The sequence below is a fragment of the Girardinichthys multiradiatus genome, chromosome Y (genome assembly GCF_021462225.1).
Source record: "Girardinichthys multiradiatus isolate DD_20200921_A chromosome Y, DD_fGirMul_XY1, whole genome shotgun sequence".
Classification (NCBI taxonomy): domain Eukaryota; kingdom Metazoa; phylum Chordata; class Actinopteri; order Cyprinodontiformes; family Goodeidae; genus Girardinichthys; species Girardinichthys multiradiatus.
Window position 1 is genome coordinate 6,892,669 of NC_061818.1, and position 24,754 is coordinate 6,917,422.

Below are 24,754 nucleotides of genomic sequence, written 5' to 3' on the forward strand. Positions count from 1 at the left end.
GAGCTTTCAAAATGTATTATTTTACATATTATTTGCCGCTTTCTCATTAAGCTGATTTCTCAACCAAACACTTTCAAAATGGACCTGCAGCTCCACCTGGAACAGCCGAGATCCGACTGGCTCAGATGGCGGCAAAACGAGAAAGGAAAACAGAAAGCCGGAGCCATCCAAGTGTGGCGCCTTTTGTTGTTTCTGACAAGCCCTTACTGGGCAAACCAACAAATACAAGCTCAAATTTAATCAGCGAAGAGGCAGGAGCTCGATTTCAACTCAGCACGAGGTAATAGTGGTTTCAACAGCCAGTAATTACAATCTCAGATATCCACTAATCCTGTTAGCTGGGGCTGTTAGGATAGCTGCATACTGCTGCAATTAAAAGCCTCAATCTGTTTGAAAGGAGCGAACTTTAACCTCCAGAGCAATCGTGAGAAAACCTGGACTACCTAACAGTGACAGAGGCAGCAAAGACTCAGCAGAGGGTTGCTAAACTGTTGGCTGACACCAGTATCCTGTCATCTGCGTACATGCAACGTGTGCAGACGTGATTGGCTGCTAGTTAATCTGTTTTTGAGATAAATATTTTTAGTGTAATTATTTAACTGAAAACACTCTCATTAGTTTCTTAAGCTATTAGAAACCAATAAATGAATAATTAATATTTGAGATTCCTTAACTTACCTTATGTGTTAGCTCTTCATTGTAGGGAAAGGCTTTGGAGGGGAGGGTCTGCGTGTCCTCCATGTCAATTACAGACGATCCAGATATGCTGTTCAAAGACAACATGGTTACCTGCTTCTTTGCCTCATGGAAATGATCCAACAGAGTTTATCTTAAAGATGAGATTTCTACCCAGAAGCAAGTGAACTAAACACAAAAACCTCTCCTCCCTTTTTTTTTTTAAGCTTTTAACCTACTATCACAACATCTGACCCTCCTTCTCTGCAGGTTTCCTTTGCTTCCATGGGGTTTACATCCAGGTGCACAGATGGAAAATTGCTTTGTACTGTGCACTTGTGCAGGGAAACACTTTAAATATTTATATGGAAAAGTTTAAAGGTGGAAATGTTGTTTACAGTATTTATGAAGGAAGGAAATTAGCTTTCAGTATCCCGGGGGGTGTTTGTATCCCTTCTATAAACAGTGACTTGCAAAACTATTATATTGCTTGAACTTCTCCACATTTTTGTCCAATTAAAACCATTATGTATTTCATTGGGTTTTTATGCAATACACCTAACACATAAGAAAACTATTAAGTGGAAGAAAAATGATAAAATTATCTATAAATAAAGACATTAACCGAAGAAGCAGCCAAGAGGTCCATGGTAACTCTGGAGGAGCTGCAGAGATCCGCAGCTCAGGAGTGAGAATGTGTTGACCTGACAACTATTACTTACATACACAAACCTGGCCTGTCTGGGACAATGGCAATTAAAAAAAAGCCAGTTTGTTAAAACAATTGAGTGGGCATAGCAAACATGAGAAGGTCGGTTCATAATTTCTGTCACACTTAGGGCTTGGCTAAATGGGACAGAGAACTAGGACTGCAGATCAGCATGAACATACCACCCTTACCATAAAGTGTGGTGGCAGCAGCATCATGCTGTGGGGACATTTTTCCTGATGAGCTCATGGGACCCATCGATGGGGTCAAATGCAGAGCAAACCAGGAAGAAACTTGTTTGAGTTTGAAAGCTCTAATTTGCAAAGAGGAATGGGTAAAGTATTGACTCAGGAGGCTAAATACAAATACTTGCCACACTTTTGTCGACAAATGTAGAAAACCACAAAACTTTTTTCCCTTTGCAGGATGTACCACTTCTCTCACTAAGTGAACACTGAGGATTCACACGAACCCCGTTACAGCTCTGCAAGGAATAAGCAGGTATAGAAAATGGATGCGCTACTTTGTCTATTACAAATAATCCCAATAAAAATACATCAAACCTCAAGTTTGATCATTTTAAAAACATTTGAAACTCAACAGGATACAATATTTGCAACAATCTGCTCCTAACAAGGACAATGCCGACTCAAATGAGCCGAATCCAGACATGTTGAAAATACAAACAAGTAAAACAACAAAAGCTTGAATACAGTCATCCATTTATTGAGTTTTCAGTCAGAATGTCCCTTTTATGATCCTCTCCACAAGCAAGTGACAGGCTCCAGTTCCCTGCAGATGGGAGCAACAGAGCTGAGGATGAGTCACCATCCAGGCTGTTGTGATAGTCAGGAGCAGCCTGACTATCAGGAAATCTCAACCTCCCAAAACCCAGAGGAGCTGCTTCATGTGACACCAAACAGGTGTACAAGTCAAATGTAACACAATTAGGGAGCAGTTTAAACAGCTCAGAGAGCTCCTCTCCAACAGGATAGAAAAATAAAGTTTAAGACCCATTAATCTCTTTATTCTCCCAATAAAACCAGGGCTTCACCGAAGCAACTGTACTGTGCAAGCTAAACGAGGTCACTTAAAATCAGACGCGTTGGCCGGATGTTATTTCAGAACACAGCAGTAAAAACTAGGGGTGGACCGATCGATTGGCCCCAATTTGCTTAATTATGGGGGATCGGCAATACATTCACCGATCTTATCCACCGATCTATCTATTTGTCTAAGCTGTTGTGCAAGTTTTGTTTAATTTTAAAATAGGTAAAATGAAAGATGTATTGTAACCTTATAACACCTGACAGTGACAGTTACAAAAAAAAAAAAAAGTAAAAATCGGCATCGGCCCAAAATAGGAATCAGTAGGTCAGGCTTTTGAAAGATTGGTAATTGGTGATCAGCTAGAAAACTGCAATCGGTGCACCCCTAGCACAAACTCAAAATAAAACCGTCAACCTTTACCACATAAAGGCAGCTTACGTTTTCTTGACCAAACTAAAATAATACTCAATAAAAACTAAGAGTAAACTTTGTACAAGGTGTAAAAATACTAAAATGAAAAAGCACGAGAACCGAAATGTAAGCAATAACCATGAACAGTCATAATACAGCATCTGCACAGATAAACAGCAGGTATAACCATCTGTTGCTTCAATGCCTTCCATTTAATGGAACAGAATGACACCACTTTTAGTGCTTAAATATGAAACAACAAGCTCGACCAACTCCTGAACTTCTAAAGCCAATTAAACACTTTAAACTAAATTAGAATGTGTTGGTTTTACTTTCACAAAAACCAACCAGAAGATGATCTTTAAATTTCTGATTCAGCAACATACGGACATGACTGATTGTCAGTCTTCTTCCATCACAACAAAACTTACAAATAAGTGTAGTTTTCAAAACCATTTTCCTTATAGTTTTTAATGTAATGCTGTAAATTTCAGCTGGAAGTTTCATTTTCGATGCTACAAACAAGACTCCAGTTCATCATGTATTTGTCATCATGGGGACCCTTCAGTTCAGGTGATTGGGTTTCTTTTATCCCACTGATTTGAATGCAACACTTCCTTAAACTGGGTGGGGGGAACGACCCCAGAGGTATTGTTGCAACACTGTAAAAACTATTTAAGTCTAACACACTAGCTAAAATAAAAACAAATGCTTAAAAATATTTTTTCCCCCCAAAAGATGACAAAGTGTCTTACAAAAGTATTCACACCTTTCAAAGTTCTTCAAATTTTGTTGCATTACAAGACCAAAGTGTTATAATCACGATTTCTGTGTTAGATAAGCACAAAGTAGCGTAAGGAAAGGTTTTTTTTCTCATTTATATTCAGCCACCATCTCTCTGATGCCCCTAAATAAAATCCAATGCAATCAAATGGTTTTAGAAGTTGCAATAATTAGGGCACTAAGTTGAAGGCAATACTTTTTAAAACAAAATTTAAAAAATGAATGCATCATTTTTCTTCCACCACACAACTATGCACTCTTCTATGTAGGTTTGCTATAATGAATCCCAGTCAAATACACTGACTTAGGGGGTTGTAATGTGACAAAATGTGAAAAAGTCTAAGGGGAGTAAATACTTTTGAAAGGAAACATTAAACATCCACGTATTTAGTGAGTTGTTGGTACAAAAGAAAGTGACTCTGCAAAGATATGTGAAAACATCTCCCATACTGTAACCAAGGGAACTCTGTACCAACATCTTGCAGTAAAGTGCACTTCATGCATCTCTTGTAATGCTTCAAAATAAGCACATTAATAAGATCCAGAGGTTCTACTCTCCCTTGAAATGAAGATGGAGCACAGCTGCTTTTAGGAGACAGACGGACACTGTGCCGTGCGTGCTCTTGCATTTCCACTGAGACAGTTGTGTGACTAGAAAAATATGTGGCAGCTAAATTCATACCAAAACATGTGTTGTTCATGTACCCATTCACCAAATCATGACACGTTTTTCTTAGCGCTTGCAGTATATGTGCAAATTTTCTGCAGTCCTCTCCTTGTTTCTGCTTGTAACATCTTCTTAGTGAAGGAGGATCATGGTGTATGTGCCCATCAGCTCATTGCTGACCTCAAGGACACTCAGGCTCACCCATGTAGGTTCAGCTCTGCAGCAGCATTTCTGGGCATATTAAAAGTCAGCAGTAGTTCCTCTTCTCCTTGGGCTACCTGATCCGCCCATCACTTTTGACCGGGCCCAGTTCGGACTTTGGATCTGGAGAAAGAGAGCTCCAGGTGGTTTTTGAGCAGAGCCCCACAGCTGGGCAAGATGAGGTCTTTGTAGAACAAAGGTCGCCTATGACCCAGAAAGTCCCCACCAAGCTGTCCACCCACGCTTCAAGGTGCTGGCCCACAAGCTGAGCATTACGTTGGGCCACCTGCATGGCGGGCTCCTGAGGAGGCAGCTTCAGCACAGAGCTCAGCTGCTGGAAGCTCTGATCCAGGTACAAGTTGCCAGGAGGGCCTGAATGGAGCCAGCTGTCCTCCTCTGTTACAGAAAAAAAAAAAAAAAAAAACACAAAAAGAAATGAGTCTCTAAATATTTCTCTCATCTCCTCAGAATCACCTCTAGCTCCATATTTTTCCAGTTTCCATTCCTAAAACTTTAACGGCTATTCTCTGCAAACTAAACACCTGATGTAGTTTTTGCACAATATTTTAAAACAGGTTTTGACATATTTTACTGAATTTATTTTCTAGTTCTGAGCCATTTTTTAAATAAAATGTTTAACCTGTAAAAATATACAAATAAATAAAAGCATTGCTAGCACTTGAACTTTTTCACATTTTGTCAGTGTATTGGATTGGATTTAAAATGACAGATACAGTTGTGAAGTGGAAGGAAAACAACATATGGTTTCTGTTTCACTCCAAGTTAAAATTTGAAAAAAGTGTGGCTTGCAGTTATATTCACCCCCCGAGCATATCGACACATCTGTTGGGGAACGTCTCAACCAATTTTGCTCATTTTTCTTTTCAAAATAGCTCCAGCTCAGCCAGACTGGATGGAGAGTTTCTGCTTCATAGATTATCGATTGTATTTAGGTGTGGACTTTGACTGGGCCACAATGTTTTGATGCTGCAGATTCTCCCACCTGAGCTATGGTTCTCTGCAACTCCTCCACAGTTACCATGCGTCTCTAGCCGGCTTCTCCGATTGTGGCTCTTTTTGCCCAGCCTGTCAGCTTAGGTAGATTGCCATGTCTTGGTAATCTTGGTTTAATAAAACAGTAACTTCTGAATTCAACTGGTCTTTATTTAAGGATATCAGAGCAAAAGGGTCTAAATGCCATTTTAGGCCACACTTTCCAGATTTGTATTAAAAGAAAATGAAAAACCATGAATAATTTTCCTTCCCCTTCCAGGTATCTCCTAATAAAATACACTAATGTTTGTGGTGTAATGTGATGAAATGTGAGAAAATTTAAGTAGTCTTTACAATGTTTAAGTACTACTAAATATAAGACCATTAATAAATGAACAATTAAACATATTAACAGATCAGCAAAAACTGATTTTAGTCAATTTTAGGCACAGAGTAATGCATTAATTATTTTTATTTGCTTTATAAGAAAAATTGTCCTTAAATGTAAAACATACCTCTGCGCAGTGGCTCTTTATTATTAAAGGTCAGCGGCATTACAAGGAAGCGAACCTCCGCTACGCGCTTCCACTGTTTTAACACCCGCACTGTCCATGTGCCAGGCCGTAGGGGGTGCTGTAGAGGCGGTTTGTACTGCGTGTACTCTGCATCCATCTCCACGGCAATGTCATAGGATGCTGCTACAACCTGAGCCGGGTCGATCCACACTATAGTGGCTGTGAGGTTGGCACCAGGGGCCCACTTCTGGACTGCTAGCGGCTCATCTAGAGGGCCGATGATGCCGCCGAAGTTACGGAAGATCCTTTCTTTGGGATCCCAGTCTGCCCCGATCTGTCAAGGAAAAATGAGTTAAATATCTCTAACTTGTCCATTTTATAATAGACGTGTTGGCTAGATGTTATAGTTCACATACAGTCAAACAGAACGTTCTCATACTGCAGTTTTGGTGAGGTATCATCCATATTAAAAAGTGGAGCATCCTTACTTCCAGATTCTTGAGCCTCTCAAACTCTTTGAGGTTTGTCTCAAAGGTGAGTGTAGCTTGAGGCATGGCCCACAGCTCGAGCGTCTCCCTTTCCTTTGACTCCGCAGCCTGGACGTTCTGACGAACGAGGTAGCCTTGGAAGCGGTCATCATAGAAGTACAAATTAACAGACAGAGGGTAGCCTACTGGTTCAAGCCTTAAAAGACAAAACAAATCAAGAGAAGAAGGTCCTTGTAACCATATTCAGTTAAAAGTCACTATATATATATTTAAAGGAGAAAGAGAAGATGTACCTGCAGGCTTCTGTCTTGCTCTGAGAGGTCATCAGACCCTTCAGGGTCAGACGAAAGAAGGAGGAGTAAGATGTAAGAGCCACGTCACCGAGGGAGCTGACGCCGTCCAACAGCTCGAACACGCTCTCCCAGTAGGCCTTGATGGCAACAGTTCTTGGAGCATACTGGCCATACAGGTGGGTGTCCAGTATGTCTATAGCCTCCTGGTTCACCGTCGACTCAAATTTTCGGGCAAAAAATGTTGGGCGAGTCAATTGCTGCGAATGAAAAAAAGATAAAAAAATGTAAAAAACTTATTTTTGCACATTAAATAAATCAAACATTGATAAAACACAACATTCAGGATAAGTCAGGATGTGCAGTCTAGTAAAACTATCCATGCCCCTTTCATATTTTTGCACATCTAGAGAGCGAGATTTATTTTCTCCATTCGTACTTGTGAAATAGATCAAGATCAGATCAGTGTGTGTTCACTTGTGTGTGATATGGGGTGTTAGTTGTCTGTCACACATAGCATTTGGCATGTAGGCCCATTTTGGTCTCATCTGATCAGAGCACCACGTTTCGCATGCAAAAAAAGCCCGATTTTTGGAGAGCATAACTAATGCTAGTCGCCTTGTCTGCAGATTCTCACACACGAGCTGTGGATCTCTGCAGCTCCTCTAGCGTTACCATGGGCCTCTACCAGCTCTGCTTTCAACTTCACAACTTTCTCCCTCACTTTTCTGCTGTGTTCCTTCATGATGATGTTTGTTCACTAATGTTCTCTAACAAGTTAGAACAGCTGGATTTATAATGACATTAAATTACACTCAATTTAATAATTGGGTATTGAGTATAAATACTTTTGCATGAGACTATAAACCAAGAAAGATGAGACACTGCCCTCTTGTGGTGAACTCACCTGAATCCGAATGAGGTCTTGTGGTTTGAAATCATTGGGGGAGCAGCCGCACCAGTCAACGATGTGCTTGTACTGGCATTTACAGCCCAGCTTACGGTTCCAGTTGGTGACACGCAGGTTGTTGTCCACCAGGGTTTCACACATATGACTGTTCCCAAGCACCGTGTGGAAAAACGACTGAGAAGAAAGATAGAAGATAAATACAACGAGGCAGACAAGGCTACATGAAAAAAGGGGGAAAAATAAGCTGGTTCCAACCACAAAGTCTACATTGCAAAAGGTCACAGATGGACAGTAGTTCCTCCTCTGGGACTCAGCTACACTTGTAAGTACAAAGAACCTTCCTCTGATCTGGCACGGCTGCTTCAAATTGTGCTGCGAAGCTTAAAGTCTTACATTATCCCACCCACTAGGCTCCTCTGACAGGCTTGTAAATCACGCTGTGAGCCTCGGCTATAGCAGATAAAATGACCTCTGAGGGCTCTCTCACCTCAGCAGGGAGCAGGGCGTAGGAATAAAACTGCTTCAGACCCAACACTAGCTCGTCCCGGGAGCTGACAACATAGTCCACGAAGCGGCGGGTGAGAGCGAACCAGTCGGAGCCACCAGAGACCTCCAGGCCTTCTGGAATGTTGCGCTCACCAAGACGCCACATGTGGTTGTCGCACTCGTGGAAAAGGCGGTCAAGGCCCTGCTTTTTAATAAACCTTGAACACAAAGCACAGATCAGCAAAATTACAGGCAGAGGAACCAACGGTAGTCAAAGTATAATTTTGAGCTTTAATAGGTTGCCCATCATGCCTACCTTGCATTCTCCCTGCCATGGGACTTGAGGAAATTCTTGTCTCGGTGCAGTGACAGAAACATCACCAGTTCATCGTTGGTCCTGTGTGAAGGCATTGTGGTGAAAAGGTTTGAATAGGCAAGAAAAACAACGAAGAGGAGATGTTGTTGAATAAAAGACTGCCTTTAAAGCCGTACGGCTGTAATAAGCGGCTTTACAGAGGGACAAGTTTGTCTCTTATCAGAGAAATGCAGGTTAATTCCCCTAGGGACAGTTCAGGTGGACTATCAGCTGCTTTGATTGGAACACAAAGCTGCCCCAGAAACCCAGCTGGAGACTATTTTCTGTCCTCTCTGTGACTAAGTGACTAGAAGAATTTATTAACTGTAATGCTGCAAACAGATTCATGTTTCTATCAGGCAAAATGAGACGGCTGCTACTTTCTTACACTGCTAGAGTCAATTAGAGACCAAAACATGAACAGACCTTTAAAAAGAACCCTTTTACCTTCAGTCACCAAAACAACTGGGCTTTGACTAATTACAAATATCAATGCATTTTTCTATGCCATGTCTTTTATTGTGTTTTAAGTTATGGTTTCAAATTTTGCTAAACTTTTGTACCACTTGTATTTGGAGCACAGAATGATGCAGCACCACCCCTCTCCCACCTGTTGCTGGTTGAAAAACAGGCAATTCGATAAAATCTAGCAGATTTAGCAGAGGTCTACAGGTGCACACAGATTTTCATTTATTTCAGGTTCCAGTTATAAATTCAATACACATGGAATGATATACAAATGCTTCTCTTTGTTCATTTCCATGATGATGGGTTACAGCTAATGAAAACCAAAAGTTCAGTTTCTCTGAAAATCTCAATATTACATAAGACCAATTTAAAAAACAGTTTTTAACAGAAATGTTACATTATGACAACAAATTCGCAGGAAAGGCTCCTGACATGATAGTTGAACCAGCAGCCACTAATTAAGACCCTCCATCATTACGGTATGCTACACAAGCTCATTGCTATGGAAGCGGGATGTTCACAAAGGGCTGTGACCAAGCATACTGATGGAAAGTTGAGTGGAAGGAAACAGTGTGGCTAAAAAAAGACCAAAAGGTCCCTAAGTAACAGGGATACGAGCAGCCTTGAGATGATTATGAAGCTGGCATATTGAAGAGTTTGGTGGGAATTCACAAGGCGTGGACTGCAGCTGGAGTCGGTGCTTCAAGAGCCACCAGAGTGACGGATGCAAAACCCGGGCCAGAATGTCATGTTGCTTGTGTTAGGCCACTCCTGAACCAGAAACAACATCAGAAGCATCTTACGTGGGCTAAGAAGAAAATGAAATGGGCTGTTGCTCAGTGGTCCCAAGTCCTCTTCTCAGATGAAATGAAAATTTGCATTTCATTTGGTGATCAAGGTCTGGAGGAAGAATGGACAGGCTTAGAAACGACGTTGCTTGAAGCCCGGTGTGATGTCTCCACGTGATGCCCTGTCATAAAATATGCTGGGTTTGGTCCACTACGTTATTATGAAGTCCAAAGTCGGCGTAGTCGTCTACCTGGAAATCCGACAGCACTTTCATGCTTCCTTCTGCAGACAAGCGGAGATGCTGATTTTTCTGCAGGAATTGGTACCTGCCCACACTTCCAAACGTACCAAAAGCTGCTTTAATAATCCTGTAATAATCACTGTCCTGAGATCAGCAGCAAACATCACCAACCTAAACCCTAGAATTAGAAACCCTAGAAGGACGGAGATGACACAAAAAAAATAAAAATAAAAAGAATAGAGACATACTGAAGGCTGCATAAAAGGCAACCTGGCCTTCCTTAACACCACCACGCTGCATTCATACAGGAATTCGTACAGAATGAACATGAACCAAGTATTGATGGCATATATAGTACAGTACATGGACATAGGCTGACCTTTCAAGGTCAAACTTTCCTTTTCTATAAATTGATCTTAGGTAATATTTTAGTTTTTAGATTGCTTTTCTGTTTTAATTAAAAGCAGTTTTAATACCTTGTCGCTTTTTTTTGGTAAGGTTTTTCAGGGAAAATCTCTTACCAGCTCCTTTCTAGAAACATGTCCCACTTTATTTAACTTCACTGGTCTGTTTATTTTCATGTCGCTAACCTGGTTGGGAAGTCGGTGGCGCTGAGATTGATGAAAAAGTCCCATTTCCATTCCTGCAAGGCAAGCAGGTCCTGCATGGTTCTCAGGTAGGCTTTCAGAAGGCTGGCTCCTCCCCAGATGGTGACCATCCGCCAGGGTGTGGCACGCACATTCGGGTACTGCTGGGCTATCTGCAGGACCTCCCGATGCATATAGGCGGACCTCTGGAGGAGATGGATCAGATCAGACAATGTTGGCTCAGCTTTAAAGAGAATGTGATCACAAAAAAACAAAAACCACATGGTGCTTTCAACCATGACACATCAAGATAATGAAGAGAAATAAAACTTCCATCTAAAGTTCAGATTAAACATAAGAGTGAGCGTGCTTTAGTGCTTTAAGTGTCTGAAATGTGCAAGAAGCCAAAATTGTGGGCTCCAAATAGGAGAAACAAAAAACTATTTGGTCCTTATAGATTAATTAGATTAATTAAAAGAAGCTTGTTAAAAAAAAAAGGTTACTTAGATTCTGAAGCGATAAATGGGCAGATTAAGGGAAAAATACGCCTTAAAATAGATTGTCTGGGACAACAAAGTCCAATTTTGTTAAGAGAAGAACAAATAGTATATTATGAGTCTCCCAAGAGAAATGAACCCGGGTCAGCAAGAGTGGGCAAGAACCTTTATAGGATTTAACAAGATGACTGAATGTGGGTCTCCTCCTGGTGTTTGGAAGCAAGACAATAGGAAAGAAAAGGCAAAAGGGGCAACCTAAACCAAGCCTTCAAATGTGGACAGCAATAATAGAGGCTGGTTGATGAAGCACAGAGCAGGAGGCAGACTCAAATATAACCCGACTCGTTTAGCTCAAACAGGGGTTTTCACAGAGAGATGGAAAAGGAAAAGTCGACAGACTGTGCCGATGACTTCTTGTTCCTCATGGTGCTCAGAGAGCTGCTCCGTCATCCCTTGGCAGCAGAACAGAAGAACTGACCAGGCGTTCAGCTACAACAGAAGTCCTGCTTTACCTAAACCTGTCTCTGCCAGATTCAGCAAACTGTCCCCTGCTTTCCTATTAAACACAGCTGCAAGTTTCCCACCACAAATTTGAACTCTTAAGAACAACGACAACTTCTAAATAGAGGCTGACCCCTTTTACTGCACAGCGAGGACTGAAGGATGAAGTTCACTTCTGCAATGTAGGAAGATCTGAAAACCAATGCTCCAATCAGTTAATGTAAACACGACGTAGCATCTGATAGGAACTGTGTGCTAGTACATGTGCTGGGTATACCTCGTCTACATGGATGTAGTAGTAATGATCTCTGTGGTAGATGGCCTTAATGAGACGCTTGAGCTGCCGTGCTGCTCGGCCGTGGACCATCAGCACAAACACCACCCTGACAGGGTTCTCCACCTTGGACAGGTTGAGATCCACTTCATCAGCAGCCTGGACTGGCTGGGACACACCTGGCCAGAGAATACAGAGTAAGAGACCAGACACAGTTTGGCAAAGGCAGAAAATGTTAACTTTAAACAACCAAGTAAACTATTGACACCCACTGATTTCCTTTTCCATTTCTTTCAAGGAACAAGCACACACTTCAATGTCTGTTAGGAGTTTTTTCTGATGAATGTAAGTATGAAACATGTGGGGTGCATTGTTTGCCAGTCCAGTGCAACCATTTACCTTCAGATGCCACCTAATTATTTAATGTAATTATTGTAATTGTAAACATAACAAGACATGGCTGTCCACCTAAACTGCCCTGAACTGACAGGACAGGCAAAAAAAACAATTAGAAAAGAAAAAAGAGGGGGGGTGTCTGTAACTTTGTGTATTTTTTGTGTAATGTTGTGTATTTCACAGAAATACAACATTTGATAGACAAACAAAAGCAAACATGTGGAAGTGCAATGGTAAAAGCGGATGACAGCTGCAACTGTTTTGCCTTGATTGCAGCATGTTCAGCCTGAACACTAGTTCCATGTTAAACATAGTAGTGGCAGCATCATGCTGTGGAATTGCTTTCCTTCAGCAGGGGTAAGGAGAAGATGAATGGAAGTAAACCCAGGACTATCCTGGAAGGAAACCTCACAACGGATTGGACCAATTTATTATTTTTTTTACATAAATTACATCCATCAGATGGGAAAAGCTGGTAGAGACACGCTTTAACACACTTGCAGCAAAAAGGGCTTCAACAAAGTTTCGACTCAGTTGGCCTGAATACAAATCATTTTCCTTCGCCTTCACAGACGTGATCACCTCTGTTATAGTCTATCAGATAAAATCACAATAAAATACAGTGAAGCCTGTGGTTGTAATGTGACATGCAGCTATGAGGCTTTCTCACCGAGTTGGGGGCAGAACTGTGGGAGCGCTTTTGGCATGAGCTGCCCCGTCTGATGTTGGCACACAATGTTGGCGATCTCCTGCCTGCACTGCTGCGACCCGGCGCGATGGAGAGCTGACAGTGCATCCTTGCCTGTAATGTCACATTTAGGCATAAAGTCACCGTTGGGCGCTTGGTGGGCGCCGTCCACACTCCCTGGCTCCCCGGGTATCCCAGCAGCTTGTAGTTTTGCTGCTCCATCCAGGCTGAAGTTGCGGCTGCTCGACAGGTCATGGGAGACCACGGCGTCTAACCCGGCCGCCGCCATCCCTCGCTCCTGGGGAGTCTTCTGTCTGACGCTGGGCCTTCCTGCTCGGCGGCTGCTTCCTTTCCTCTGCGTAATGGCCGCTGTTCCCCTCTGCCTCTCCAACCTTGCACTCCATCTGCCCCTGTTCTGCCCAGACAAAGAATTTGATTTGTCTCTCTTAGAGTCCTGGCTGTTGGGGTCAGGCAGCTTGGATCGTCTTGTTTTTCCCTGAAGAAAGAAACCAGAAAAAAAACAAAAAAAAAACAGGACAAATTTGTAATCCTGTTCTCTTGGCAGTAATTCCATAAAACATCTTGGATAAACATTAAAGAGCAGAGGGGATGATTCATACGCTCGCTGGCTAACTTAAAGGTAAACATAGATGGCCACTGAGCCATCAGCAGAAAGCCCTAGAGGGAAGGATGTGTTTACTTGGTTCTTGTTTGGTGTTTTTCTCTCATCTGGGATATTTTTAGCAGCGCCGCTGCCAAAAACAATCCAGTGATTCACAACACGGGCCGCAACAAACCCCAGTTGCCTTTATTTATTTCACAGGAAGGCTCCACACTCGTGTAAATGTGGGTCAGGTGTGTGCAACGTTAACACGCAAACAGATTGTGGATTATTTTTGGTACAATGGTGAAGGGAGCTGTGTGTTTCATTCAGACATGCTAAACCACGGTTGTTCGAGGTGTTTGAAATGAATTTCAATTAGGGTTTCCATTTTGGGACCGATGTGAGGAACCAATTAGGACTTGGCATCACATATCTGGGTTTCATTTTCCACTGAACTGTGAAGATTTGGATTAAGATTTAAGAAAAAAAAAAATGCCTATCAAGAACACATAGCACACACTTTCACAAATACAAGGCATCCTATGAAAGGACAAGAAAAAGAAAATGGAATTAAGACATTTTTTTTAATCTTCCCACCAAACAGCATCACAGCGTTGGCACTCAACACTAGGTTTTTAAAAATATGCACATAAAATAAAAAATTAAAAACAGGAGAAGTAGTGAGTGGGCAGGAAACTTTCAGCCGCTTTAAACCAACATGGTAGACTGCAGGCTCGCTCGTCTCACACCGCTGGCATGCAGACTGCGGGGAGATGCTGGGAACCGGAGGACAGACCGGGGCTTTGAGGTTGGATCAGCGGCCAGATGATCCACAGCCAACAATAGACAAGCCGCCAGCCGATACAGGACGGTCAGCCCTGCTGGCCAGGGCCGGCCTCAGGCTCGTTATAGTGGGAGGCGCTGTAGTGCAGTTCTAAACATTCACAGCATACCGGAATTACATTATATCCCCAGAGTTTCGCTTAGGCGTGCGGTCAATGTTCAGCTGTGTTACAATACAAGCTGTACACTGTGTGTCACTGAGCTCCATAAGTCCATGGCAAAGACTAAAGACACGAGGATTTCAGTTTGAAAGGATCACATTTAATAAAAAATGTACAGAAAATTTGCATAGTAATAAAATGAGGGAAGAAATGCTTTTTGAAATCAACCTACGGTGCCTCTAAAAGGATTCTTGAACTTTTCCATATTTCGTCACAAACTTTTATAATTCTGTTGAGATTTTATGTGACAGAGCAGCACATGGTTTTCATTTTTTTAAGGAAAATCAGCTCCCCATAGCAAGTCATCCCCACAGCATGATGCTGCCACCACAGCTCTGCTTTCTTCAAAGCGTGTCAGGTAATTACTAAGGGTGCACCGACTGCAGTTTTCTGGCCGATTACCGATCTTTAAAAAGCCTGAACTGCCGATCCCAATTTCAGCTGATACAGATTTTCTTTATAACTGGCACTGTCAGGTGTCATAAGGTCACAACACACCTTCAATGTTCCAATCTTATGTTGTCAACAGCTGTAAACCGCGCACGTGCAGACGTGAAGGTGTATTCTGTTTACTGATCAGGTAACTTCAGAAGGCAATTGGAGGCACTGGATTTTATACAGAGCGATCAGGGTACAAAAGGGAAGAAAACAACACACTTATCTGTAAAGGTTTTGAAAACATGCATCATTTTCTTTCCATTTCGCAGTTATGTACTACTTGGTGTTGCTCTATCTCTTCAATACCAATAAAATAGAGGAAAATTTGCAGCTGCAATGTGACACAGTCTGGAAAAACACAGAGATTGCATCTATTTGTAATGGGTTCTCCCTTTAAATGATGGCTGAGCATCTTGAAGACCAATTCAGATTTAGTTTTACGTGCACATTGAAGCAAAATGTTGACAAGTTGTTACTTGGCAATCGGTTATAATTCGGATTTCTGTTTTTAAATTTGCTACTTCACAACTGCAAGCTGTGCATAATCTTCCAGCTTTGGCTTTTGTTAGAAAGATTCTTGCAAACGCTCCTTCCTCTTGTACATACAGCACCCATGAAGCCGTGGCTGAAGTTTTAATTATCCTTATCAACTGGCTTTCACAGCTTTTAATTAAAATCATTGTGTCAGAAATGTATGGATCGAAAGGCAAGCGAGGCAGCGTCTTTACTTCCCAATTAAAAGTTGAGCAAAACCGTATCGGTGTCACCATCTGCCGGAGCGGGACTTGGCAGGGAGGAGGAGGGTAAGCAAGAGAAGGGGAACAGGAGGAAGACTCTGGTTTTCGTCGGTCCCTTCTCTCTCCAGAACAGAGGGGTTTTAATACAATGCATGTGAGTGAGCGCGCTCGCACGGGCCCAGAAAGCCGCTCCTCGGACCAACAGCAAGATGATGTGGGGACAGTTGAGCATGAAGGGGCCGGTCGGTAAAAGCATTCTCTGGGATGAAATGTGATTCTGCATCGGTGAGTGTGCAAACACACAAAGACTTGGTGCTGACATCTGCATAGCTGTCTGCCAACACAGTGGAATATACGGCTGACCTGTGCACTAAGGAGAGCTCTCTTAGGTCTTAAGCTAGGGTTTACAGGGAATAATGAAAAACCGATTGAAGCTTACTTATTTTACTATACCTATTCATATACTGATCAACCTTTGTCAGGAAACTGGAGAGCAAGTCCTATTTCCAATTGAGGTTTTTCCACAGCACATTTGACCTTTAACTGCAATAGATTACCTGCACAAAGCCAGACATTTATCTTTGTGATTTCTGGTACGAGCCTAAACACATCTGAGGCAGCACAGCGTGAAGGTTCACATCTGCAGCATAATGAGCAACAAATCACCAGTGCTTTTACATTTAAATGAAGGCATACCTTTATTTAAGATGCCACAATATATGCTGACTAAATGGACGAAAGCCAGGCTTCTGCCAATTAAGCCTTGAGCTCACTGATTAGCTTGGGGGTTTAAACTGAAGTGATCTGTAATAATAATCTCCTAGGAAGACCCAGGAAGTCTGTTGTCAACCTTTATCTGAGGCAAAGGTCATGAAATCCTGCCCTATTTAAGCAACTGTTCATCTGCTGCCTCCTGCAAACCGTGAAGGTACAGGCCACCAAAGTACCCTCCATACTAGGAGAGCGGTTACACCTTCCACACTTATCAGATCTCATCCTCAGGTTTCAACGTGCATTCCTTCCCAATCACATTCATCTACGAGGTGGCACTTGTTGAAACCTCATCTTAGCAGGTTTGAAGGAAGAAAAGGTAACAGGCAATGCCTCAGGCAGTGCACTCCCGGTGTGGGAGGTAGACACGGATCCCAAATGCTCACAGGTAACTAAGAACTGCTTCATGGCCAAGACTGAGCAGGCTGTTTACTCTTTAACTTCAGTTTTTATCCAGGCCATATAGTCTCTATATACTTTCAACTAAGCAAATACCAGCATCAAGAGATTCTGATAAAAAAGGAACTTAAAAATAAATCAGAAATACCCTGGCTGTTCTATAAATGATTTGCAGGGTACCAACACATTTTTCAATGGGAAAATTCCACATTTGCAGAAACAAAATCCCAGGGTATTAGTTCATTTTCAGTTTTTTTTGTTTTTTTTATACAAGTAGAAACGTTTTACTACGAATGTATTACAGATGTTTCTACATATTCTAGTTATCCCAGGTTTTGCATGTGAAATCTCCCAAAACAACAGACTGGAAGCAGATGTATGGATGGTTGGATATAACATTAAGACATAAAGTTAGGAAATAAAGTCTAGACATAAAATTCTGTTACGATTTAAGCTTTTTCCATAATTATCCAGACCAGGGAAATACTGTAATCAAGATTACAACATTTTTCAACCCAAGGCTGGAACTTTGGCTATGAAAAAGAACCTCAGATTGATCATCTGCCTGCCATCAGTGGGTCTTAAATCGCTTTTCCGATTTCCGCAGCCTAACTGAATTACCCAATTAATTACTTCCCTTTTAGATGACCCGTTTCAGTGTTTCCTGTCTTTACTTTTCTCTACTCGAATGAGTAAAATGAATCAGCATGACAACAACCAACATAAAAACCACTGTTTGCTTCTTAAACAAGTTCATTTTCATTCAGCTTTTCTCAATAAGAACCAGAACTTTACAGTTATGGACATGAGACTCCCTGTGCTCCCTCTTCTCTTTCTTGGGGGATTGCGATAAGTGACAGTCGGGACATGGCTGGTCCAGCAAGAGTTACATGTTTCTGCTAATAGCTAACATAAGCTACCGTTACAGTATAATAACACGTTGAGCTCAGCTAAGCGCTAACGGCTAATCCAACCAAAATCACAATCATGTCTAACCAAATACTGAGCGGAGCGGTTTCTCACCTCCGCCTGGCCTTCTTCCAAGCTTCTCAGGCTCCAAACCACAAGTCCCTGGATCAGGAGGATCATTAACGCAGCGGAAATCACTAGTTTATACCGTCGAAGCAGCTTTTGGACTCGTACGCTGGCCACCATTTTTCCAGCAGGCTACGTTCTGAGCCGAGCGTCCACGCGGGGGCGCTCCTTGCTCATGATGAGAATTCCGGTTCTTTTCAGGGATCCAGATGATTTGGCTCAGCTCACCAGCATGAGTCGGCTCTTTTGGCGCTGAAGCGGACTCTTCACTCTTGGTGTTGCTTAAATGATTTATAATTAGGGTGGTTTTGGTATATTTCGACCCATAACTTACACCTCTATTTTCTTCTCACCTAAAGACTTTATAAACAGCAGGTTGCCACCTTTTAAGCAGGAGGGAGACCAGGGTGAGGTCAGTATTAAAAAAAAAGTGGGATTTATACGTTTAAGCCAGAACAATAGTGTATGTTGAGCAAATAAACAGCCAAAAAGGTGTTACAATGACATTTAAAACTACTGAAAGATTCAAAATATAATTGTATGTACAGATTAAAACACTGCTTATGAACGCTCAACTGTATTCTAGGCATGCAAAAGTATACATATGTTGGCAATCTGTGTGTTTCTGGTTTGTTTTGTTATTGTTAAAGCTTTTCTGTCATTGTGGAAGGGAATAAAGTAGTATTTCCAGTTAAAACTTTTTAGATGGTTCATTAATAAACCAAATGCTAATTTCCCCAAAATCCTGCAAACAACTTCATTAAAGAGTATACAGCTGTTATACACTCATACTATTTTTAGTTCTTAGCTTTTGAAATACATGCTAAACCATTTCGATCAGATGTCCAAATCTTCAAGAAACATCTTGTCATAATGTTGAATTTACTTAACTCTGGAAGTGACACAGCCATGAGGACAGGACCGCATTTTAACAGTTTGATTATGCAAGCAGTTAGTGTTTGAGCCCGGACTGGAACTGCTGAAGGGATCTGGATCGTCACTGAGGAAGGAGAGGGGAGAGGTTACTGAAGCTTCGGGAAGGAAATAGAGATGGTTGCAAAGATGATCTGAGGCTGACTTCCAGTTCATGGGTGATGGAGGCTTGTTAGGGGAGAGGAGTCTTTTCCACAGTGACTAAGACTGGCAGATAATGTGGAACAGAGCACTGCTGATCTTTCATTCTTTCGGTGCAATCCAGGAGTTGCTCTGCTGTGTTTGACCATGTGGTGTTGGAGGGTGGACAGGCAGGTGGGCAAAAGTTAGGTGTTCCCACGAGGTGGTTCTGGAGTGGCTGGGCTGGAGGCAGGAGTGGAAAGAGACTCATGGCTGGATCGGCGGGGTATTGGTTTCCAATGCTCACCTGTGCTTGATACGGAGACCAGGAACTTAGGAACCATAGAGCGTTGTCACACCAGACCAGATCTGCAAGGCAGGACAAAAACAATGCAATCAAAGCAGGCTCAGGAGGACCACAGAGACACACAGTCAGTTTACCAAGCTGGCAGAGACAACAAGCTGACATCTCCTTCTTCTTCTTCTTCTGTGTTGTTTTTTGGCAGTTGGCAAATAACTTGAAGATGTGCATTACCGCCACCAACTGGTATGGAGTGTGGTTCTTCATGGTTTTAAATCTTATTTACTATTACAACAATCAAATTTTATTTATTAATTTAGTGCTTTTGAAAAATCTAATTATAATTTGAATATGTTTGCTACCTAAACTTCTTTGCAAAGTATCTCTCAATATAAAATTTTCTTTAATACCTACAAATTCTCTCCTTAAAATTGTTCTTTCTTGTTCATATTTCTGACACTTCAATATTACATGTTCTATTGTTTCCTCCTCTCCACAATGATCACATTTTCCTGTATTATGTTTCTTTATCTTGAACAATGTAGAATTAAGTCCTGTATGTCCTAGTCTTAATCTTGTAATTAATCTTTCCTCTTTTCTACTCCTTCTTCCTGTTCTTACTTCTCCTACTATCTTGTTGATTCTGTAAAACCATCTTCCTTTCTTTTCTTCATCCCACCTTTTTTGCCACTCTTTCCTGATTCTCTGTTTAATTATATTTCTTGCCTCTGACCTACTAATATTTATTATAAAGCTAATGTTGTTTTGTGTTGCCTTCTTTGCTATCCTGTCCGCCTTCTCATTCCCTCCAACTCCTACATGTGCTGGTACCCATAAAAACACTAATATTAATCCCATTCTTTGTATTCTAAATAAAGTAAGTTTTATTTCCAACAAATGTCTGGTCTACCCTCTGAATGATTATGTTTTAAACTTAATAATGCTGAACTTGAGTCTGAACAAATGATTGTTTTTAATGGTTTTATATCCTCCACCCACTGCAATGCTAACAATATTGCTAATAATTCTCCTGAATATACTGATAATCCATCTGTAATTCTTTTTCCTACTTTTATTTTAAATTCTGGTATTACAAATGCTACTCCTATTTTTTCATCTGTTTTTGATGCGTCTGTGTAAATCTGGACATAATGATAGTAATTGTTTATATATTCTTGTATTATACTTGAATCTAATCTACATTTTGGATCCTTTTTCTTTTCCATCAACGCCATATCCACCACTGCTTCTGGTAACAGCCACGGTGGTACTACTGGCAAAGGCAACATTAAACTTATTTCTTTTTCATATATTTGAAATTTTTCTGCTATATTATTGATAATCCAACCAAAACTCTTAACTTGTTTTTTTTCTTTTTCCCAGCATGGTTTTAAAATATCACGTGTGGGATGATCCGGATTATTGCTTTGTAAATTTATCCAGTAATTTAATGCTAACTGTTTCCTTCTTAAATCTAATGGCATCTCTCCCATCTCTACCTGAAGTGCTGCTATTGGACTGGTTCTGATTGCTCCTGTACAAATTCTTAAAGCTTGATGTTGTATATTGTCTAATTTTATAAGATGAGTGTTTGCTGCTGATCCATAAATTATACTTCCATAATCAATATTTGATCTAATTAATCCTGTATAAATTCTTTTTAATGATGTTCGATCTGCTCCCCAATCAATACCAGCCATACATCTCATAATGTTTAATATTCTTTTGCATTTATCTATGATTTTTTCTATATGTACTTTCCATATAATTTTTTCATCAAACCATATACCTAAAAATTTTATATTTTTTACTTGTTCTAAAACTTGATTGTATAATTTTAGTTTGATATTTTCTCTTTTCCTTTTCTGTGTAAACACCATTAGTTTTGTTTTTTCCACTGAGAATTTAAATCCCCATTGATTTGCCCATTGTTCTATTCTAATAATCTCATCCTGTATTTTCTTTTCAATAAATTTGATATTACGACCCCTTTTCCATATAGCTCCATCATCTGCAAATAGTGAGCAACCGACGTCCTTACCAATATTTTTAAATACATCATTTATCATTATAGAAAACAATAACGGACTTATAATACTTCCTTGAGGAGTACCATTATCTATTATATATTTATCTGACAATTCTTGACCAATTCTTACTTGTATTGTTCTTTTTGTTAAAAAATCTTTAATCCAGTTAAACATTTTTCCAGTAATACCCATTTTATTTAATTTAATTAATAATCCTTCAACCCACATCATGTCATATGCTTTTTCTATATCAAAAAATACAGCTACTACATTTTCTTTGTTTATTTGTGCTCTCCTAATTTCATATTCTAAACATAATGCAGAGTCATTTGTGCTTCTCCCTTTTCTAAACCCATTTTGATTTCTAGATATATATCCATTAATATTTAAATAATATGTTAATCTATTATTAATCATTTTTTCCATTATTTTACAAATATTTGATGTTAATGCGATTGGTCTATAATTTTCTGGTTTTGTGTTATCTTTTCCTGGTTTAGCTATTGGAATAATTATTGCTTCCTTCCAGCTCTGTGGCAGCTCTCCCTCCTCCCAGACTTTATTGTATAATTCTAATATTTTGTCTTTTGCTTTGTCATTAAGATGTTCTATCATCGTATAGTAAATTTGATCTTTTCCAGGTGATGTATTTTTTGTTTTCCTGGTTACAAAGTTCAATTCTCCTTGTGTAAATGGTTCATTTATTAATTTATTTGTATCTACATTATTTTGCATTAATTCTTTATATTTCATCTTTGTGATTTCCCTACCTTTCTTTCCCTCTTCACTAATATTATTTGAACTATGAATTTTACTAAATGTTTTAGCTAATATTTCTGCTTTTTCTTTATCTTCCATTATAGTTATATTATCTATTTTTAATATAGGATATCCATATTCTTTTCTAATACCCTTCATTCTTTTAATCGTTTTCCAAATTTGATCAATTTTTGTTTCTCTCCCTACGGTATTACAAAAGTTTCTCCAATATTCTCTTTTTGTATGTTTAATGATCTTTCTTACCTTTGCCTGCTTTCTTTTGTACTCAATTAAATTCTGATAAATTGGGTTACTTTTTAACATTTTAAATGCTTTATTTCTTAATTTTATTACTTCACTACATTCTTTTGTCCACCATGGCACAATTTTTTTATCGTTCTTTCTTCCTCCTTTTTTTATTGATTCTTCTGCAGCCTGTAATATTTTTTTACAGATATTTATATTTAAACTATTTATATCAATTGACTCATCTATTTCTTCCAATTTCTTTTGACTTAAATATTTAAATTTTTCCCAATCAGCCTTATTAAAGTTCCATCTTTTATATAATCCTGTATTCCTGTTATTTATTAATATTCCTGTTATGATTTTAATGGGGTAATGATCACTGCCTACTGTTGTATCTTTGTCAATGTCCCACTCACAGTTATTGGCTAAACAATTTGATACTATTGTTAAATCAATCACAGATTCTGTACCTGTTTTTACATTAATTCTTGTTCCTTTTCCATCATTTATACATACCAAATTTTTTATTTCCATTATTTCTTCAATAACTTGTCCATTTTTATTATTACATTTTCCCCATAATGTGCTGTTAGCATTAAAATCTCCACACCAGATTACTTTTCCTTCTAAGTATCCCATTAATTCATCCATCAACTCAAATGATAATATTTTACATGGATTATAAAAATTTATTATTTTACACTTTTCCTTTTTATTGTAAATTTCAACTACTATATATTCTAACTCTTTGCCTTTTCCTAATATCTGATATTGTATCCCTTCTTTTATAAATATTCCACATCCTCCTCCACTTCCTTCTATTCTATCCCTTCTGATACTATTATACCCTTTAAACACAAAATCTAGGTTTGGTTTTAACCACGTCTCCTGTATACATATAATTTCTGGTTTTTCTTCAATTCCATCTATATACCCTTTAAATTCCTGTCCATTAGCGATTAAACTTCTTGCATTCCACTGTAATATTATCATATATTTCTATCAGCTGGGGTTCCTCCTTGCCTTCCATCTGTTTCCAACTTTTTATTAATGTTTTCCCAAGATCCTTCTTTAAACCCTAAGAACTTTTCTGCTCCTCTGACTATTATTTTAATCTTTTCTGTTTTGTGTTTAGCCTGTTCAGTGCAGTTAATGACATAAGCTATGAATAATATCAGTTTTTCCACAGACATTGTAACATTTTCCTCTGATTCTACTTTTCTTTGTTGATAATCTTGAATCCTAATTTGACCTTCATCCCTTGATCTTTCTTTCTGTACATTTTTGACTGCTTCGGCATAGCTTATGTTTTTAGTCATTTTAATTTGTTGGATTTCTTTTGCTTTCTTCCTTACCTCACATCCCCCGAATGTAACTCTATGTTGCCCTCCACAATTGCAACATTTTTCCTGCACTTCTTCCCCACAATCTTCAATTCTGTGATCTTCTCCACACTTTGGACATCTTTGTTTTCCTTTACAGACAGCTGCTATGTGACCATATCTCTGACATTTAAAACATCTTAGTGGTGGAGGAATGAAAGGCCTCACAGAAAAACTCAGATATCCTATTTTAACATTTTGTGGCAACACCTTTTCTTCAAAATCTATTAAAATTGACAGGCTTCCTACTCTTTCACCATTTACATTTTTTGTCAGTCTTTTGAGATTTTTTACCTTTGCACCAACAATGCTTTTTTTTAACTTGTCTATATCTTCCTCCATAGGAATGCCATAAATTACCCCCCGAATGATTTTATCTTCTCCTATAATCTTCCTCTCTGTCACTGTTTTCTTGCAAATGTTTTCCACTTGTAAAGCCTTTCTTCTTTGTTCTTCAGTTTTACACACCACCAGTATATTTCCATCTCTCAAGACCTTCACCATTTCAACATCTCCTATCTTTTTTTTAATTTCTCTAGATAGTGAAATAGGACTCAGGTTCTCTTTTTCTTCTTCATTTTTTATCTTTAATATTATTTTACATTCTTCCCTTCCGATTTTCCTCCTAACTACTCTCTCTTCTTCAGAACTGTTTTCTTCCAACTCTCTTTTATTCCTTTGGCTGTCTAACATTTTTCCTTCTTCTGCTTTACCTCTTCCGCGTCCTCTCCCTCTACTTACTGGCGTCCATTCATCAAAGTCCATATTATCCTCCTGTGTATCCATTCTGAACCATTCACATACCAGTTTATGCCTTTTACTGCCACTTCCAAAAGTAAATATTTCTACCACTGTGGGGTTCTTAGTAGACCAACGTTTTCAGATCGAAGTTTCGCGCCAAGATCCTGCCTCCAACCAATCCTTTTTCCGCCCTGCCGCGTTGTCTCGTCCAACAGCGACACCTCACCTGCCGAGGGTCACTACTCCAAGACTGATCTGACATCTCCTTCCAGGTTCC

The 24,754-nt window shown here is 39.8% G+C and overlaps 1 protein-coding gene across 5 annotated transcripts; it reads right to left on the bottom strand.

The window, feature by feature from the left end:
* Positions 1 to 1,948: 1,948 nt before the first annotated feature.
* LOC124864745 (xylosyltransferase 2-like) lies at positions 1,949 to 19,461 on the bottom strand. 5 transcript variants are annotated; one of them, XM_047359643.1, is made up of 12 exons: positions 19,323 to 19,461; positions 17,951 to 18,962; positions 12,957 to 13,470; positions 11,894 to 12,069; positions 10,622 to 10,824; positions 8,495 to 8,575; positions 8,180 to 8,396; positions 7,690 to 7,866; positions 6,786 to 7,042; positions 6,493 to 6,688; positions 6,005 to 6,338; positions 1,949 to 4,892 (listed from the first exon to the last, which is right to left on the bottom strand). In XM_047359643.1, exons 2-12 carry the CDS (start codon positions 18,080 to 18,082, stop codon positions 4,570 to 4,572), a joined length of 2,610 nt encoding a protein of 869 aa, XP_047215599.1. In that variant the 5' UTR covers positions 18,083 to 18,962; positions 19,323 to 19,461; the 3' UTR covers positions 1,949 to 4,569. The 5 variants fall into 5 exon arrangements, with proteins under 5 accessions (XP_047215599.1, XP_047215600.1, XP_047215598.1 ...); XM_047359644.1 differs by having other exon boundaries at positions 18,854 to 18,962; positions 19,041 to 19,447; XM_047359642.1 differs by having other exon boundaries at positions 19,041 to 19,447.
* Between the last annotated feature and the right edge of the window lie 5,293 nt (positions 19,462 to 24,754).

What these genes read in the sequence shown, in the direction of transcription:
- LOC124864745 (XM_047359641.1), bottom strand. Translation starts at nt 19,051, where the DNA reads ATGAACTGGAAGTCAGCCTCAGATCATCTTTGCAACCATCTCTATTTC. An exon ending in ACAGTTCTGCCCCCAACTCG is followed by an intron (nt 12,070 to 12,956) that starts GTGAGAAAGCCT and finishes TTCTCTGGCCAG; the next exon opens with GTGTGTCCCAGCCAGTCCAG. An exon ending in TAAAGAGCCACTGCGCAGAG is followed by an intron (nt 4,893 to 6,004) that starts GTATGTTTTACA and finishes TTTCTGTAACAG; the next exon opens with AGGAGGACAGCTGGCTCCAT.